The following is an 18,498-nucleotide window of genomic DNA, read 5'->3' as shown; positions in this document are numbered from 1 at the left end:
AAAAAAAAAAAAAAAAAAAAAAGACTTAGTAAAATGGGTTAGGTGCTCAACTTATGTGCACAAACCCAATTGAGGGAACCATTAAACTGGCTGGAAGTGAGGTAAAGAAGGAACACACAGTTTTCTTATTTTAAAATTAATAAATGTTTTGCTTCATCATTAAAATTTCTTTTAATGCAAGGAAAAGATGATGGGGAAAAGTTAGAGAAAGGAAAAGGTTAAGTCCCCATTAGAAGCTCTGCTTTATCCTCATATGTAACGTTGGAAATGCTGATTATAACCAAGGCCTCCCATCACTCCACGTCTCATTAGTGATTTGGAAAATGCACTAGCTGTGCTCAGAGTTAGACACAGAAGCATTTTCAGTCCTTGCAAGGAAACCCAGCAGGCCATGGTTGGGGTGCCATCTGGAGATGGCAGGTGGTATTACCACTCTGTCAGTTCTAAGTGGGGTCACAGTGCATCTTGCAAAATGCATTTCCTGTTGAGTCACTGAAGTCCCATTTCGTAATTTTCTGTCAGCTTTATGCTTTGATCAAATTAGTAGTCACTGTTTTCTGTTTGTTCTGTTCAAAATGTCAGCCCTGCTTTGTATTCAGATAGTCAAGTTCACTTTGGAGTTGTTTTATAAATCATAAATTCTTAAATAAAAATAGTACATATCTTAAATGAAAGTTGCCAGGAAAAGAAAAAAAAAAAAAAAAAAAAAAAAAAGTGCATATCAGGATGAAAGCTAACATGCAATGCCGGGGGAAAGCAGATGCCCACATTTTCCACAGGGGAAAGAGGCCTGGGTCAAGGTCTGTTCCGCAGAGGGAGGGCAAGGGGCAGGATAGGGCATCCTTTTTCTTCCATGCTTGTTTACACCTGCCTTGCTTAAAATTTGCTGAATGATTGCGGGGGGGGGGGGGGGGGCGCTCTGGGGTAATTAGACGATGTTCGAAGCTTGGGCCCTCAAAATGCAGGTTTATTTTTGCCGTGATTTGCATAAAGGGCTATATTTAGCCTGGGTAGAATTTAGCTGTAAAAATGAACCAGTCACTCAACTCATGACTTTTTCCCTCTCTTCAGAATGGCAAACTTTTTGTTCTCATTTTTTGCAGGACGGCAGAACTGAGCTGAACTCTAAACACTCATCCAATCTAGATCTCTGCCTTCCACTAAGCAACTGAAAACAGACAATTGTTTGTCTCCTTCTTTAAAGTTTCCACAACGGAAAATTCTGTTTCTCACTTGTTCTAGTTTTAAACATGATTTTTCTCTGGCAGGTTCTTAAATTTTTCGTGAGTTAGTTCCTCAAAATCATTTCTGATGATAAATTTACTTATTTTAATCTTCATGTAGAAGATAATGATTTTAAACTTTAGCTTTTTCATAAACTTAAATATTATTTACCATCTGGCCTTCTATAGGGTTCTTGATGCCACTCAGCTTACCTGTAACTCAGTCCTTTTCTTAGAGGTTGTTTCTTATCCTTTTGAAACCTTTGTCTTCCATTGTTAAATGTAAAGTCTTTCGTTCCTTCCACTCTCATACTTTCCCTATTCCTTTCTCCCCCTGCTGCCCAGGCATGTCCCCAGTTAAGATATGGTGAGTCTTCTGCATGTCTTCACCAGTCAAGAGGATTTTTTTAAATAACAAGTTTTATTGGGATATAATTCACATAGAATTCACCCATTTAAAATGTACAATTTACTGATTTTTAGAATATTCACAACCATCACCACAGACAATTATAGAATGTTTTCAAAAAGAAACCCACATCCTTTAGCTATCACCCCTCCACCTGCCTCCCTCCACATTCCCCAACATTAAGCAACCACTATTCTACTTTCTGTCTTTACAGATTTGCCTATTCCGGACATTTCACGTATGTGGAATCCTATAATATGTAATCTTCTATGTCTGGCTTCTTTCACTTTGCATAAAGTTTTTAGAGTTTCCTCATGTTGTAACATGTATCAGTACTTCATTCTTTTTTATGGCCAAATAATATTCCAATGTATGAATATGTCAGTTTTTTTAGCCATTTGTCAATAGATGGATATTTGGGTTGTTTCCACCTTTGGGCTATTACAAATAATGCTGCTGTGAACATCCTTGTACAAGTTTTTGTGTGGACACGTTTCCATCCTCTTGGGTATATCCCTAGGAGTGGAATTGCTGGGTCATATGATAACTGTTTGATCATTTAAGGAACTTCCAGGCTGTTTTCCAAAGTCTGCCACCAAATGGTGGCTGCACCATTTTACATTCTCACCAGCCATGTGTGCAGGCTCTGATTTTTCACATGCTTGTCAACACTTGTTATCAGTCTTTTAGATTCTAGCCATCCTAATGGGTGTGAAGGGAGAGCTTGTGGTTTTGGTTTGCATTTCTGTCATAACTGATAATGCCAAACATCTTTTCATGTGCTTTTTGGCCATTTATATGTATTCCTCAAAATGTCTGTTTTGCTTACTGGCCTATTTTTAAATTGGGTTATCTGTCCATTGGTTGAATTCTAAGAGTTCTTTTTATGTTATATATACATCCATCCATACATATATATATACGTATACATATACATATATATATATATATATATATATATATTCTCTTATCAAATGTATGAGTTGCAAATTATTTTCTCTTTCTCCCATTCTGTGGACTGTTTTTTCACTTTCTTGATAGTGTCCTTTGAAGCACAAAAGCTTTTAATTTTGAGGAGGTCTAACTTATTTTTTTCTTTGTAAAATATTTTCTATAATACATGTTACAAAAATATTGTGTATTTTATTTTCCAAGTGTAAAATTATAGAAAATATGTTTTAAAACTATATTATCCTATCAAGAGCCAGAGACTTAGCTAAGTGTCTTCATCCCAATCCTTTTCATGACTGTTTCAATCATTTTATATTTTTCTTTCAATTATTTGCATGCTTCTAACTGGAGAGTGTTGAACTTAATAAGGAATTTAGAATAAAATCCCAAATAATAAATAAAAGTTGAGAGGTAGTGTTTTGTAGTCCTTGTTGGTATCCTGATTTCCGATAACATATTACATTTTAAAAACAGCTGAACACAGTCATTTCACAATATTCTGCCATTCATCCAAATATCACTGTATGTTCTGTTTATATAGAGCAAATCTTTAAAGCGGACGGTCACTGTAAATGTGATAATGAAAGGCAGTAGCTTTCATGTGGATCATCTTTCTTCTTTCTCTAACAGGTATGGCAGATCCCAGAAAATGGACTCACCCTTTCCCTGACTGAACCTGTGGTGATTTTGGAAGGCCATTCAAAGAGAGTCGGCATCGTTGCCTGGCATCCGACGGCCCGAAATGTGCTTCTTAGTGCAGGTGGGAGCCGAGCTCAGTGCCCCTCCCCTTGTCTTCCGCTCTTGTGGCTCTCTGAGTAGGGGGCAACAAACATGTTTTGGTTGTGTGCTACATTACATGGTTTTAAAGCAGATTATTAGGAAACCATGGTGAAGAGTATTGGGGTACACTGCTCCCCCAGCCTGCACACATGTGTATGTGTGTTTCAAGGCCACTTTGACAATCTGATGAAGGCTATGAATTTCCTGCCATAATTTCAGCAGATTCATGGTTCCTGCCAGAGCCCTCCATGAACCATAGTTTTGGTTATTCCTGATATGGTAGAAGGTATACTTGTTAGGGAGCCAGAAGCCCTGGGTTCTTGCATTTTTCCCTGCTATACAATTAGTGTGTGTATGCTATAGAGAGCATATGTAAACAAAAGGAAAAAAAAAATCACTTTTAATCCCACCACTCGGAGGTAAGATCATTATTACTATTTTGATGTTTCTTTCCAGAAGATATTTCTGTGCATATGCATAAATTATTTTACACAAAGGGATGGGTTTATACACTTTACACATGGCCTGCTTTCTGCACTTGGTGGTATACTGTGACCCTTTTTATGTGCCATTAAGCACTCTTCCTATTTTTAATGACTTCTAGATATACCTCAGTGTACTTGATTAGTCCCCTATTTCTGGACATTGATGTTGTACAGAAATCTTTTCCGTTGTCTAAAATTGGAGATTTCATTTTCTTTTATGAAAACAATACAGAAGGCATGAGGGAACTTTGTGGGGTGATGGAAATAGTCTACATCTTGATTGTAGTAGTGGCTACATGAGTATATGCATTTGTTGAAACTTACCAAATATATACTTAAAATGGGTGTATTGTATTGTATGTAAGTTATACCTTAATAAAAGTGATATATTTAAAAAGTGATAGTAATGTTAGAGGTAGAATTTTAAAGGTCTTTTCCCCTCACCAGTAAAATGGAGGAGGTGGGGGCAGTTCAGTTTTTAATTGGGAATACAGAATGTTTATGATTCATAGTGAGTTAAACAAAAAATTATAGTGCCAAATACCTATTGAAACTAAGGCCCATTTTTCAAAAAAGATGCCATGTAGGATATTGTTTTTTATAATCACCATTGACTATACTTGGGGATCATTTTTAGTGTTCTACTCAGAACCTCAGTCTGATTAAGGAGAGGAAAGACACTCCAGAGCTGGAATTCCATCATGGAAAATTTCCTGCTACCTTTCTTATCAAGGTAGCACAGGGCAGCAGCAGTAGATTGGTCTTCATTCTTCTTTTTACATGTAAAGGAGAATGGGTGATTGTCGTGTTCTGCATATTTTTAGAGTATGTGATCCAGCTGCTGGGGCTGAAGTTACTTGTTTGCCTGTGAGGAATAAGGCACAGAAAGGTTCAATTGTCCATCCCAGAGTTTAGCTTCAACTTTTCATACTGTTGTGTAGTTTTTTACCCAGTTTCCTACCTTTTTTTTTTTTTTTTTGAGATGGAGTTTCACCCTTGTTGCCTGGGCTGGGGTGCAATGGCATGATCTTGGCTCACTGCAACCTCCACCTCTTGGGTTCAAGCGACTCTTTTGCTTCAGCCTCCCAAGTAGCTGGGACTACAGGCATACACCACCATGCTTGGCTAATTTTGTATTTTTAGTAGAGATGGGGTTTCTCGATGTTGGTCAGACTGGTCTCAAACTCCTGACCTCAGATGATCCACCTGCCTCGGCCTCCCAAAGTGCTGGGGTTACAGGTGTGAGCCACTGTGCCTGGCCAGTTTCCTATTTCTAACCCTTACGTAATTTAAGTATCCTGGGTATTAGTGGCTATTTTTTCCTAAATGATTTCAAAATTGCTTTATTGGCAAGAATCCATCTCTAGGATGTCCTTCCTTTATTTTGCTTTATCCTTGAACTGATATCCTAGGAGCAACACATGCTGCCTCTTTTTAAAGGGGCCTGGAGGCTTGGGGCGGACTCTTGAAAGAAGGAAGGAAGGAGTTGATGAACTGAGGTGGTGGCTGAGTTGACATCGTGGCCCTCTTTGAGAATCTGTTTCTGAATCCATGTACCTACTTGATTATAGTTTGGGCTTCTCACCGTGATAAGAGCAGTCTTGACCTATTTTTCTCTTCTTTTAAAGATACAGATCTGTTGTGAGCAAACAGGCCCTGCTTCTGGCTTTTCTATTCCACTGTTGTACCATACTTTAATATATCAAAACTGTGTCTTAGAGCTTCACTGATTGGAATAACCTGCCACCCAGAGTTTTTGTTGAGTGCCCTAAACAGTTACTTAAGCCTTTTATTTTTAGTTTATTTGGCAGAGAAATAAGCTATAGATGCTTGTTTTACTAGAAAAGGAAACTTGACATCACTTGGGTCTACCAGCCCAGTTAACTCTTTAAAGAAAAGAGGGTTCTGTTTTGGTGTGGTTCTTTGTTTTTTGTTTGGTTGATTGTTTCATATGAACCCAAACTTAACAAGCTGTGTTTTACTTTAACACTTTTATTTCTTTTAGACAAACCTTTTTCTTTGTCATTTCAGTTTTTAACTCTCAGTAAGTAGGGCCTCTGACAATCAGCAGCATCTTTTCTCTCCCTCTTCCTCTTGCTCTCCTCTCCCTCCCACCCGCCTCACTGTATCTGTAGTTTTTGGAGAGTGTTGTATAGGTGTTTCTAATCTTCTGCTCTCTGGTGGTTTTGCCTGTTTTAGGTTGTGATAATGCTATTATCATCTGGAATGTGGGAACAGGGGAAGCCCTTCTAAACTTGGACGATATGCATTCAGACATGATTTACAATGTGAGCTGGAACCGGAATGGCAGTCTGATCTGCACAGCCTCCAAAGACAAGAAAGTGAGAGTCATCGATCCCAGGAAACAAGAGATTGTTGCTGTGAGTATTCCTAGGATGAAAACTCAGGTAGTTGGAGCACTTGAGTGTGTGTGAGCTTTCTGCTTTTTAAGGCAGGCGGCAGTACTGGTCAGTGGTCTTGTGTTGTATGCAGACACCAGCTGTGAATAAGAGAAGGCTTATAGGCTTCTGACTGTCTCCCCAGTTGTGCTTCTCTCCAGACTTGTAAATTTTTCAGCTTTTTCTCAAGTCTCTCACTTTGTGGCTTTATTTCACAAAGAAATAGTTTGTATCAGTTCACTAGAGTCTTTAAAGAGTTTGTAAGTCTTAATCAGTTAAACCAATTAGCTGCATTCCTGATTTTGGAGCTTTGTATTGAATATTGATGAATCAGTTTCTTGCCCTTTTCCCAAAATAACTGTTAAAGATGCAACAGGTGGCCGGGTGTGGTGGCTCACACCTATAATCCCAGCACTTTGGGAGTCCAATATGGGCGGATCATTTGAGCTCAGGAGTTTGAGACCAGCCTGGCCAACATGGTGAAACCCTGTCTCTACTAAAAATATACACACACACACACACACAAAATGAGCCGGGCGTGGTGGTGTATGCTTGTAATTCCAGCTACTCAGAAGGCTGAGGCATGAGAATTGCTTGAACCTGGGAGGCAGAGGTTGTAGTGAGCTGAGATCAAGATCACAGATCACACACACCACTGCATTCCAGCCTGGGTGACAGAGTGAGACCCTATCTCCGAAAAAAAAAGAAAAGAAAAAAGATGGAACAGGTTCTCTCATCAGCTCAGTGTCTTAGTTTCTGCCACCCAAACTGGACCTCAACACACCCTGTCAAAAGATGGACATTTGGGTCTTTAGTCAAGGTTGAAACTACAAGTAGTGAATCCGAGAAGGCCTCACTTGCCACACTCTGAGGCCCTTCCTGAGATGTGGTTGTCCTTTGGCACCATTTCTTTTCAAAAGTCGGGCAATGATAGTAGCTTGTGCTTATGGAGCCCTGGGGACTTGCCCAGCCCTGCACAAAGTGTTTTCTCCACCCCAGATCTTCCAAGGGTTGTCCTAGTGCACTCATTAAACTAGCGAGGTCAAGGAAAGGGTTAACTAGACAAAGCTTCTTTCTGCCCTATGATATTGGTAGAAATGGTAGGACATATCTAATCTCCTTATATTAGTATCATTTTGAGAAACAGACATTTGGCAGAGTCCTTTCATGTGTTTTATTTTTGCAGAGCATGGACTTGGGTTGGCAGCCGGATATGGTGGAGAGAGTGAGGCTTTTGAGTCAAATCCTGGCACTCTTGCTACCTCACTGAGGGGCCTTGTCCAGATCACGTAGTATCTCTTTGTTTCCTCATCTGGGGAAGGGGGTGGTTCACACTGGCCTCCCTCCCACACCCAGGTGAACATGAACGGCAGTGGATGAGGCTGGATCAATGCTGGAGTTTCCCCACTCACCTTGTCTCCTTGTAGTTTAATGTGTGGCCTGTGCCTTTTTGCTCTCCAGGAGAAGGAGAAAGCACATGAAGGAGCAAGACCCATGAGAGCCATCTTCCTGGCCGACGGCAATGTCTTCACCACTGGTTTCAGCCGCATGAGCGAGCGGCAGCTGGCTCTCTGGAATCCGGTATGCCTTCCCCAGCCTTTCCTCTTGCTTTCACTTGAGCTTTCTGTCTGTTCTGAGCAGGTCTTCCAGTGGTTAAGCAGATTATGGGATTCTTAGTGTAGTTTTCTAAGTGCCTGCTAGTCTTCAATTGGATGTGAAGCTCTTATCCTCATTGGAGACTTACAGGTATATGTATTTCAAAGACATACTCTTGATACTCCTGAAGAGGCTGTTGTATATTTTTTTAAAAAGAATGTATGAAGAATCTAGCGTTCTGGATTTGGGAAATAAGTTCATATATCATAAAGAATATGATCAATTATCTAAATCAAAATGGTCATGCTTAGAAAAATGTTCATAGTTAGCTTAAGTGGGGAAAAATACAACATACATGGTATCATCTCAATCTCTGTGTACATGTGTCGGAAGGAAATAGATCAAAATGGTAATAGTTTCTGCCACTCACTGGGCTGTAGGATTTTGGAATATGAAATGATTTTTATGTTGTTTGTTATATCTTTCAACTTTTAAAAATCACAGATATTTGTTTTATAATTTAAAAAGTACTTTTAAAAAAGAAAATAGACTGGGCGCAGTGGTTCATGCCTGTAATCTGAGCACTTTGGGAGGCTGAGGCAGCCGGATCACTTGAGGCCTGGAGTTCGAGACCAGCCTGGTCAACATGGTGAAACTCTGTATCTACTAAAAATACAAAAACTAGCCGGCCGTGGTGGTGCGTGGCTGTAATCCCAGCTACTCAGGAGGCTGGGGCAGGAGAATCTCTTGAATCTGAAAGGTGGAGGTTGCAGTGAGCTGAGATCACACCACTGCACTCCAGCCTGGGCAACAGAAGGAGACTCAGTCTCAAAAAAAAAAAAAAAAAAAAAAAAAAACAGTTACAAAGGAGAAGGGCTGTGTCATCATTGTCATGAAATCACACTGATGTATGCGTGCATTATGTTGTCAAATCAATGAAATTTTTAGTGAGCTGGATCTCATTTAGCATCCCTGTTGCTGTTTACATGTATGAGTATTGCATGTGCACAGTTCAGACTTCTATTATTCTAGGAAAATGGCTCACTTAATTGGGATAGAAGAATGTATAATAAGATTATAAAAATGTATTTAAAAAAAAATGTATACACACACACATATATATCATTTCCCCCCCAGAAAAATATGCAGGAACCAATCGCTCTTCATGAGATGGACACTAGCAATGGGGTGTTGCTGCCTTTCTATGACCCTGACACCAGCATCATTTACTTATGTGGAAAGGTAAACAGTAATTTTGATGTTTGGTGTTAAATCCTGTGAGTGGAAACATTTATCCTTCAGAGATTTAGAGGATGGGCAATGTGTTGTGTCTGTTTAATTTTTCTAATTTCTGTGTGTATGTTATAAGCTAAGGACAGATAATTTGGTATTTTTAGGTCTTGAGACTGGACTGTGTGTAGCTTGCCAGTTGTGCAGCGACAACACACCATGTTCTTCTTGAAACACAACACTGGTGTTTCTTCTTCACCTAGCAGTGCTACCTGATTGGTGATTTTAGATTTATCTGTGCTTGTGCCAGGGATGGGTAACCAGTTGGCCGCATCTAATGCTGAAATTTGTTGGATAACCCTAGATGAGCACGTGTATACTTAGTGCCACACACCATGGACTTGTTAAGAGAATGGTGTTTTGTGGATATAAACTTTTGAGGGCCTCAAAGGCTCTCTGGAGGGCTCTTGTTCCTGGGGTTCAGAGCTAGGACCCTGGGCTTGAAGATATGAGTCCTGACTAAAGCTCAGGGGTGATAGCAGTTATAGGGAGACTCCTCACTGAACTCCAAAAACCTTCCTCCTTCCTTATGAGCCCAGCATGCCTAGACTGTGGGTAGCTTTATTATTTCATTTTTGTAGGTGGGAACCTTATAATTCCTTATTTTTTTGTAGGCTCAATTTCCCTTAGAACTTTTTGTGGTTGAAATAAACAAATTAATAGCAGTAGAGCTGTTGATATACTCCCTAGGCCTGTTAGATAGCCCTTCACTGGGTGGTAAAGCTGGTGATGTTTACTTTTCATAGCTGATTGAGCATGCTGCAGACCTGCTTTACATTTTTATAATAGGTCAGTTTCTTAGAAACGGTGATCTTGTCTGTTTCCTTGAAAGCCATTTTACTGCAGATGTTAACAGGTGTTAAGCACATTTACCTTGCCGTTGTTGCCCCTCACTGAACTAAAACGAACAAAATGATCAGTTACTCAGATATTAGTAGCACAAAATGGAAAATTCTTTTGGGTATGCAGAAAATGACTAGTAAGGGTTTAGCTTCTTTTTCATTGCTTTAGATATCTCAATCATTGAGACAAATGGAAATCATGAGAACTGGGATCACTGTTGAGGCATGATACCACCTAGCTATTTTTGTCTTCTTCTTTCTTACATATATGTATATCTCCTCTCTGCCAGACAAGATTGCCTTCATTGTTCAGGTTGGTGTAACTGTGTGACAATTATTTGTACTTAGACTAACATATGCTTCAGCACTTAAATATTTGACCATTCTAAGCAAGAAAGTAGTAGAATTGTACACATGGCAATGAGATGGCACTTTCTGAGGATACTCACTAAAACTGAGTTTTTTCATTAGAAAAATCTCATTTTTTGTCGTCATCTAAATGCCTGATATTGGTGCCCCTAGGTCTGTGAACAGCATTGCGCTATGCCAGTGAATAATTACTTAAATCAAGTTGCATTCTTGGCAATCCTCTTAGTCTTTGTTTGTTTGTTTGTTTTTTGAAGTTGAATTGCAATGTAGCTGTTTAGCAGAGGCATTAACATTTTTGCCCTAACTCTGGCCTAGTACCGAGGCTCAGCGGAGTAAAATTAGAGCCTTTGGTAGGAGGCTGAGGAGACCACTTAAAAGGCATGTTAGCATTTGATAAGTGAGGGGTTACTTTTTGAGGAAAAGAAACTGTCATATGCTTTATCAGTTTTATCATGTGCAAGGCTCTTTATGAAGAAACAAAGGTTAACTACTGAAGCGGGGTCCCAACTAATGCTGGGTTTATAGAGGAGAGAGATACCCGCATAAGCCAGATGTTTCAATAACAATCAGACACAAACTTGTCTCTGATTTCTTACAGGGTGACAGCAGTATTCGCTATTTTGAGATCACGGATGAATCCCCATATGTCCACTACCTCAACACATTCAGCAGCAAGGAGCCTCAGAGAGGGATGGGTTACATGCCCAAGAGGGGACTTGATGTGAACAAATGTGAGATTGCCAGGTAAAAAATAGAGATTGTCAGTATTCTAGGTTGGTGTAACTGTGCGACAATTATTTCAACTCAGACTAGCATATACTTCAGATCTCAAAAATATCTCACTATTCTAAGTAAGAAAGTAGTAGACTTATACTCATTGCTATGAGATGGCACTTTCTGAGGATACTCACTAAAACTAAGTTTCTTCATTATGAAAATCTCACTTTTTTTTTTTTTTTTTTTTTTGAGACGGAGTCTCACTCCGTTGCCCAGGCAGGAGTGCAGTGGTGCGATCTCTCACTGCAACCTCCGCCTCCCTGGTTCAAGTGATTCTCCGGCCTTAGCCTTCCAAGTAGCTGAGATTATAGGTGCCCAGCATCACACCCAGCAAATCTCACTTTTTATTGTCATCTGAATGCCTGATGGTACCAGAGCAATATAGCTACAAGAAATTCTATGAAGCCCAAGTCTTTCTATCCTTGTGTGTACTATGGAATTAATACTTTGTTTCCTGCCCATACAACTGAAGTGTAGCAATTAAGTGGCATACTCGGTTATATTGCACAGCTACTGAAATAGTGAAACATGCATCTTTAATCTTCAAGCTGAGGCCATGGTCAGTGTTCTCTGGTGGGCAAGTAGGGGAGAGCCTGGCTTGGGGATGGAAAAGGGGTGGTTTTCTTACTCTATGAGTAGAAGAACCAGGGTCAAAACTGTATTTGGTGCCCCACCGGTCCTAAACTAGAGAAAGCAAAGATCCTGCAATGGAGTGGTAGCTTGATTTAGGAAATTCAGCTGTGATGCAATTTCTTCCTCTCTGTACTATTTCTGATTTTTAAAAAATTCATATTCTATGATGTCAGTGGGCTTCCTAAGGGACAGGCGTTTTTCTCATGCTAGTCAACAAAGATACCCTCTGAGACTCAGTGACCACTGGCCATTTCAAACAGCAGAGTAATTAGCACTACATCATCACAGGTAAGGTCATACCACACATTTCTATAACACTGTTTATATGGACTTTAAAAAACCTTGCTGTTCTGGTCTCACAGTTAAAGAATTAATACTTATGACTTTCAAAATACAAGTAAAAGAATTTTTATGTAAGTCCTTTTTTTACATTAATCTCTACTAAAAATACAGAAATCACCTGGGCATGGTGGCGTGTGCCTGTAATCCCAGCTACTCAGGAGGCTGAGGCAGTAGAATCACTTGAACCCGAGAGGTGGAGGTTGCAGTGAGCCGAGATCATGCCACTGCACTTCAGCCTGGGTGACAAAGTGAGACTCTATCTCAAAAAACAAACAAACAAAAAACCCAAAACTCTCTGTTGGATTTTTTTTCCTAAGAGTTGGAATAATGAAGGAAAGCTGTTAAAGATTATTGAAAATTGTGGTTTAAACCAAACTAATCAAAATGTGGTTCAAAATAGGCTGAATTTGAACTTATGATTACATCCAGTATTTTGGAACACATTTGTTGTCATCTAAAAGTTCAACAGACTGTAAACACAGTTGTTCAGAATGTCTCCTATTTCTGAAGTGTTTCTTGAGCGTTTATTATATGCCAGGTACTATGCTGGATATGCTACATGCTGCCTTTTTCCCTTCTCATAATAATCCTATGTGGTAGATGTTACTTTTATCCCATTTTATGGTTGAAGAACTTGAAGCTTGGTGAGGTAGTCATACTCTCACGGGTTTTAGTAGTAGAGCTGGAAGTCAAAGCCAGGTCAGGCTTTTTAGTCATTATACTAACGGCAGAATTTTCATTAAATCAGTCTTTAAAAATGTTTTTGGGCCAGGAGTGGTGGCTTACCCTCTAATCCCAACACTTTGGGAAGCCACGGTGGGACGATCCCTTGAGCTTGGGAGTTCAAGAGCAGTATGGGCAATCTAGTGAGACTCTTGTCTCTACAAAACATTAAAAAGTTAGCAAGGCGTGGTAGGTCCCAGTTATTGCAGAGGCTGAGGTGGGAGGATTTGCTTGAGCTCAGGAGGTCAAGGCCTCAGTGAGCTTGTGCCACTGCACTCCAGCCTGGGTGATAGAGCAAGACCCTGTCTTAAAAAAAAAAAAAAAGAAAAGGTTTTTGTCTGGGACTCCTTTGGTTTTTGGTTGAAATAGTAAACAAGCACATTTGACACAACCTTCTTTTTAAAGAGGATGATGATTTTACAAACACCTTTACCACCACCCTGAGCTCTACTCAGCTTTTGTTCCCCTGGGCGTTAGAGCAATGTATCTGCCAGGCTGTCTTCACTGGACTCCTCCTGCCCACTTTCAAATGCCAAAGGCTGCAGATTTCGCAGGAGAAATGAGTTTCATTGGTTTTGCATATTTGATGTGTCAGTGTCTTCTCTGACTTAAACTCTTAAAATTCAGAAAACATTTCCCCAGTAGCATTTACACCTACCCTTAACTCCCCCCTTGCACACCAGCCATTTGATCTGGTGATCTGGCCAGAATACTCACTAAGGCTACCTCTCTTGCCAAGAGCTTTAGAGAGAATTTTTTATTGTTTCTCGTCTTGACTGAAAAAGAAAATTGTCTTGTTCTCTCCTGTATGTTGACATGGTAATTTTTTCACATGTGAGTCAGTTTCAGGGTTTCTATTATTTCCATCACAGTTTATCTGCCCCCCAGATAATTGGCATTTTCCATTATAATACCTAGACCTCTACTCATGGTTCTGGTCTCCAATCCGCCATTTCCTAGCATTGTGACTCTTGGCTTCCGTTCTCTCATCTGTCAACCCAGAACACTAAGTTCTGCCTATTCCTAGGGTGGATCAGTTGTGGGGATGGGTAAAGAAACACTTGACATTTCAGACAGCATTGTAGAAAAGTCATTATTAATTCTGTTACTCAGCCTCATATTTCACTTAATACAACTTTGCCTTTATTTCCCTCTGAAGATTCTTCAAACTTCATGAGAGAAAGTGTGAACCTATAATCATGACTGTTCCCAGGAAGGTGAGTGCCTAGTTTGCTAAACAATCCATGTTTTAAACAAATGTAAAAATAAAATTCAAAAATTCCAGGCCTTTCTTCTTCCTTACCCGTGGGTGCCAAATGTCTCTTGTAGTCTGACCTTTTCCAAGATGACCTGTATCCTGACACAGCGGGGCCAGAAGCTGCGCTGGAGGCAGAAGAGTGGTTCGAGGGCAAGAATGCAGACCCAATCCTCATCTCCTTGAAGCACGGGTACATTCCAGGCAAAAACAGGGATCTCAAGGTGGTCAAGAAGAACATTCTGGATAGCAAGCCCACTGCAAACAAGAAGTGTGACCTGATCAGCGTCCCCAAGAAAACCACAGACACCACCAGTGTGGTGAGGACCCCTAGAGTGCGGGAGTGCTTGGCTGGTTCAGGCTTTATCTTCTGTAAAGTGCTTATGGTCCAGGGCATTGGCGAGGACTGTCTCAGCTGGGTGCACGGGGGTTTTCAGTAAATGAAAAAGTGGGAGCAGGTCCTAGGTCATGTGATGGTGGTCGTTTGTGGCCATACTTGCCTCCTTTAATGGAGTTAAAGCTCCCTTAGCCCCATTAAAGGAGCCAAGTGTGGCCACAAACCATCATGACTGGGATAGGTGTTAGTCTCCTACCACTTCTGAGTGTGAACAGGAGCCTCTTGGGTTTTTCCTGTCTTTTGCCAAACTAGTTTAATCGTTTCCTGTTTTGGGTAGAAATAAAATATGGGAGTGTGGGTTCATAGGCACCAGGGAGAGGAGGTCCCTGGAAAGAGGGAGTGCCAAGTGTTCAGATGTAGCTGAGTGGCTATGACGGAAGGATCTGGCTGTGTGGGGTTGATGGCAATAATGGGGATTTAGGCAAGAGCTGTTTGGGTGGGGCAATGGGAATCGAGCCTGCTCTTGACTCACTGCGGCCACTGGAGAGTGCTGCTATTGCCAGGAGAGCAGGTCCTATGGAAGAGAGGGGGAGTGGGCACACAGGGCAAGGGTTTCACTCCTAAGAAGGAGCCTCCCTCACAGATGGCAGGAGCTCTGTAGCTTCTGGGAGAATCGCCCCTTACTCTGGTCAGATAGAAGTTACTCTTGATGGAATGATTGCGGTGGTTAGGATGTAGGGCAGCCTTGAAGGAGCTGTAGTCTAATTGTGTTTCGTCCTGTGGTCTAATTGTGACCCAGGAGACCCTTTGTCTGAGTAAGTGCACAGGCCTCAGAATCAGAAGTGGCACTGTGACACGCTGCTGTTTTGCTACGGGGTTTCAGATGGATTGGCCAGTGCTCATTTACATTCAAAGCCCCAGGTGCAGTAGGGCTTTGACTTCTCTTTTCAGCTTGGTGACTGTGACTTGCCGTTTGCAAAACAGAAAATTACATTTTATATCTTACAAGTTTTGAACTGTGTTGTTTACTGCATTTTAGTCACTGCCTCCTTTTTTTGTTTGTTTTCTTAGCAAAATGAAGCCAAGTTGGATGAGATTTTAAAAGAGATCAAATCTATAAAAGACACAATCTGCAATCAAGATGAGCGTATTTCCAAGTTAGAACAGCAGATGGCGAAGATAGCAGCCTGAGGTTCCCACCCCACCCCTACAAAAAATGGGAGCAAGAACTTGTGCTTGGGAGCTGGTTGTTGGTGCGGTCCTAGGGAGGGCGGAAGGGAGGCACTGCCATTTGGAGACATTCCATTTCAGATTTGTCAGCCAGCGATAGGCCACATTCCAGTAAGAACTCAATTTGTCTCCCAAATTAACAAAACGTGATTTAAAAGCTGACCTTTTTATCAGAAAGATTTTTTGATGTTTTAAGTGTTATGTGACTTGTTGAACTTTTAAAAAAGTGCTACTTTTAAAATCACAGACATTCTGAATTTTAGAAAACAAACTAATTCTGATTGCGTCGTGCCCAATTACCCCCCCTTTTTTTAATATATAGGGACCAATGCCACATTGCTTTTTATATTTCTTTCTTTTTTAATGTTGCCAAAACCAAAAGTAGCTTTGTTTTCCTTTGTATTTTGCTACTTTGCAGTATTTGTGTGGGTTTTTTTTTCCTTAATTTGAAAGGGACAGCACCGTGTATGTTTATAAACTAAATGAAGATAAGATATTATTTTGTATAAACATTCATCTGAGAACAATCAGAGCAGTAGCCACATGGTGCTGACTCCTTTGTAGCACAAAGGTCTTGATGACTGTACAACAGGAAGACTTGAAAAATCACGTGGATTCGTAGTACCACCCTTCTCATTTCATGGAGTCTTCTGATCAAAAAAGCTCTTATCGTATTTCTTCCTTTCCTTTCTCTTTTCTAGAAATTGAGTGTTTGTACCAGAATGGAATTTTGCTTCTTGGTTATCCTGTGTTTCAGATGATTATAATCTAACCCGAACTAGCATGTGTTTCTGCAGTTTGTCACACACCTAGGATCTACTGCATTCATTGCGTTAAACATCATGTTTCAGGTTTTGGTCAATACTTGACAAGGGTGCCTGGGACCGGAAGACGTGTACTGCTGAGTGTTCCTTCTTGCCCTTTTCAGCAGCTTGCCCAGCTCTTGAGTGCAGTGGTGGGGACTAAAAATGAGGGCATGTGGAGGGGGGTATTTGTGCTGGGTGATCCTGTTTCCCCGTGCTGTCCCCATGCTCTCCCCATGCTGTGTTGGAAGAGGAAGTGGCTCTCCTTCCACCAACAAAGCTCCTGCTCTACCCTCTTCCTCACATGTGCTGCAACCTCTCAGGGCTCCCCCAGCCATTCCTTCTTTCCTTCCTGCCTTTTAGCTGTAACCACATTAAGCTAAGACGAGGCCAGAGGGTGCGATTGAATTGAATATTGAGACCGAGGAGAATGATCGAGAGTGAAGCAGAAACAGGAACGCAGACCTCTGCTGTAGCTTTAATGCGAACAAACGCATCCCTCTGCACAACTAACCTGCTCTGCCTCTCCATCTTGCACTAAGACTGCGTCAAAGCATAGAGCCTCCCTGGACTCGGAGGGGGCTCAGAGACTGAGCTCTGGTCGCCTGTTCATTCCTCGGTTAGCTAGAACTTTGCCCCATTTCCAATTTCTCCTATTGCATGCTTGGGAAACAAGATTTAAGAGGCCTGTGTTTTGGAAGGGCAGTCTGTGATTGAACGTGAAATGTGTAGTGCCATTGGGACCACGAAGGGAACTCTTGCACATGCTTGTGCTGTTGTGGGCATGAGCCTGGCAGGACACGTCTATATACAGGGAGCCAGGGTGAGGGCAGAGTGTGGTGATGGCTGAACTTGGAGTAATGTCCGTGTAGAAAAGGTACCGTGTTCTTATCCAGCCAATATTGGGAATGCTGTCTCCACAATTTCAGGGCATCTGAATGTTTGATGTGGTTTCGTGTGTGTGTATTTGTGTGTTTCATATTGAAGTAGATCATGAGATGTAAAGAAAACAATCATGACAGTGACTTATATTCAAACCTGTATTTGTTTCCTTATCATCATAATCTGCTGAGGACCTTTGTGTCTGAGCTTCAGAAATGTTTGAAGGTTCTGATACTGAATTAATGAAGTAAACAAAGTTGTTGATGGTGAAACACCGTAGAGTATGTGGTTCCAAGAGAAGGGGAGGGTGAGGGAAAGTGCCCCTGATCTTAGTTTGTAGCTTACGACTTATTTAATGAATGAATGCCCAGACAGGCTCAGAGTAGGCACCCTAAACATTGTGGATTGTTTTCCTGTTTTGTCTTTTTTTTTTTTTTTTTTTTTAAAGCCACAACATCCCAGAAGAGGACAGTGAATTACACCTAGGTCGGCTCTTATAGAGTGGCCAGTGTTCTGTCAAAACACTTGCTTCCATTTTCAGAGATAAAAATCATTGATTACAAAATGTGTTTGTGTTTATTTCACACTTTGGCTGTCTGTGAGGCAGCCCCCACCTCTCTGCCTGACATAGCTTCTCTGACTGCTGGACGAGCCCGGTGGCATAGTCCTCTCTGGGGTAAGTACCAGGGAAGTGCATGTGGGTGGCTAAGCTCAAGTGCAAGGGAGACCAGGTGAGGTCTCCAAGCCAGTCAAGCCCTGTGTTCTGGCTTTCAACAGACCTGGGCATTGGGATCCTGCCTCAGACCGTTGCCAGTGGTATGTTCTGGAGTGGGGTTCCTAATCCTTTTCAGTCCCTTTTCTTGAAAGGAGGATGATAATTCCATGTAGTTCAGATGAGAGGAATACCTGTCTGGCCACACAAATAGCCCTCGCTGCATGGCCGCCGCTGTTACTAGTAGACTGGGAGTTGATTTCCTGACAGGGCCTTTGAAAGCATGTTTTCTTCAGTAGAAGCAAAATTCTCTTGGCTCAGCTGTGACTTTTATTCCAGCAGGTTTCCAGGGTCAGTTGAATTGCAGGGCTTCCCTTTTGTACTATGACATTGTCTTGTGACATTTCAGTGATTGTAGCAAAGAATTTCCCACTTTGCTTTTTCTGAATGTTTGTGAAGA

General features: G+C 41.2%; 1 protein-coding gene across 5 annotated transcripts in view; it reads left to right on the top strand.

Moving 5' to 3' along the window:
• CORO1C (coronin 1C) overlaps nucleotides 1–17,891 on the top strand; it is an 86,827-nt gene extending 68,936 nt beyond the window's left edge. For all 5 annotated transcript variants that reach the window (XM_032300572.1, XM_032300591.1, XM_032300581.1 and 2 more), the window contains 8 exons: nucleotides 3,214–3,343; nucleotides 6,048–6,229; nucleotides 7,709–7,828; nucleotides 8,981–9,085; nucleotides 10,943–11,088; nucleotides 13,979–14,036; nucleotides 14,149–14,394; nucleotides 15,483–17,891. In XM_032300572.1, coding sequence (XP_032156463.1) covers nucleotides 3,214–3,343; nucleotides 6,048–6,229; nucleotides 7,709–7,828; nucleotides 8,981–9,085; nucleotides 10,943–11,088; nucleotides 13,979–14,036; nucleotides 14,149–14,394; nucleotides 15,483–15,602 — 1,107 coding nt within the window. In that variant the 3' untranslated portion in view covers nucleotides 15,603–17,891. The remainder of the gene's footprint in view (nucleotides 1–3,213; nucleotides 3,344–6,047; nucleotides 6,230–7,708; nucleotides 7,829–8,980; nucleotides 9,086–10,942; nucleotides 11,089–13,978; nucleotides 14,037–14,148; nucleotides 14,395–15,482) is intronic.
• Nucleotides 17,892–18,498: the final 607 nt, after the last annotated feature.

This window comes from Sapajus apella, unplaced genomic scaffold (genome assembly GCF_009761245.1).
Source record: "Sapajus apella isolate SASKATOON/1434 unplaced genomic scaffold, GSC_monkey_1.0 scaffold2, whole genome shotgun sequence".
Lineage (NCBI taxonomy): Eukaryota > Metazoa > Chordata > Mammalia > Primates > Cebidae > Sapajus > Sapajus apella.
Note: the sequence above shows the minus strand (reverse complement) of the source record. Positions and strands in the feature narration are given on the sequence as shown.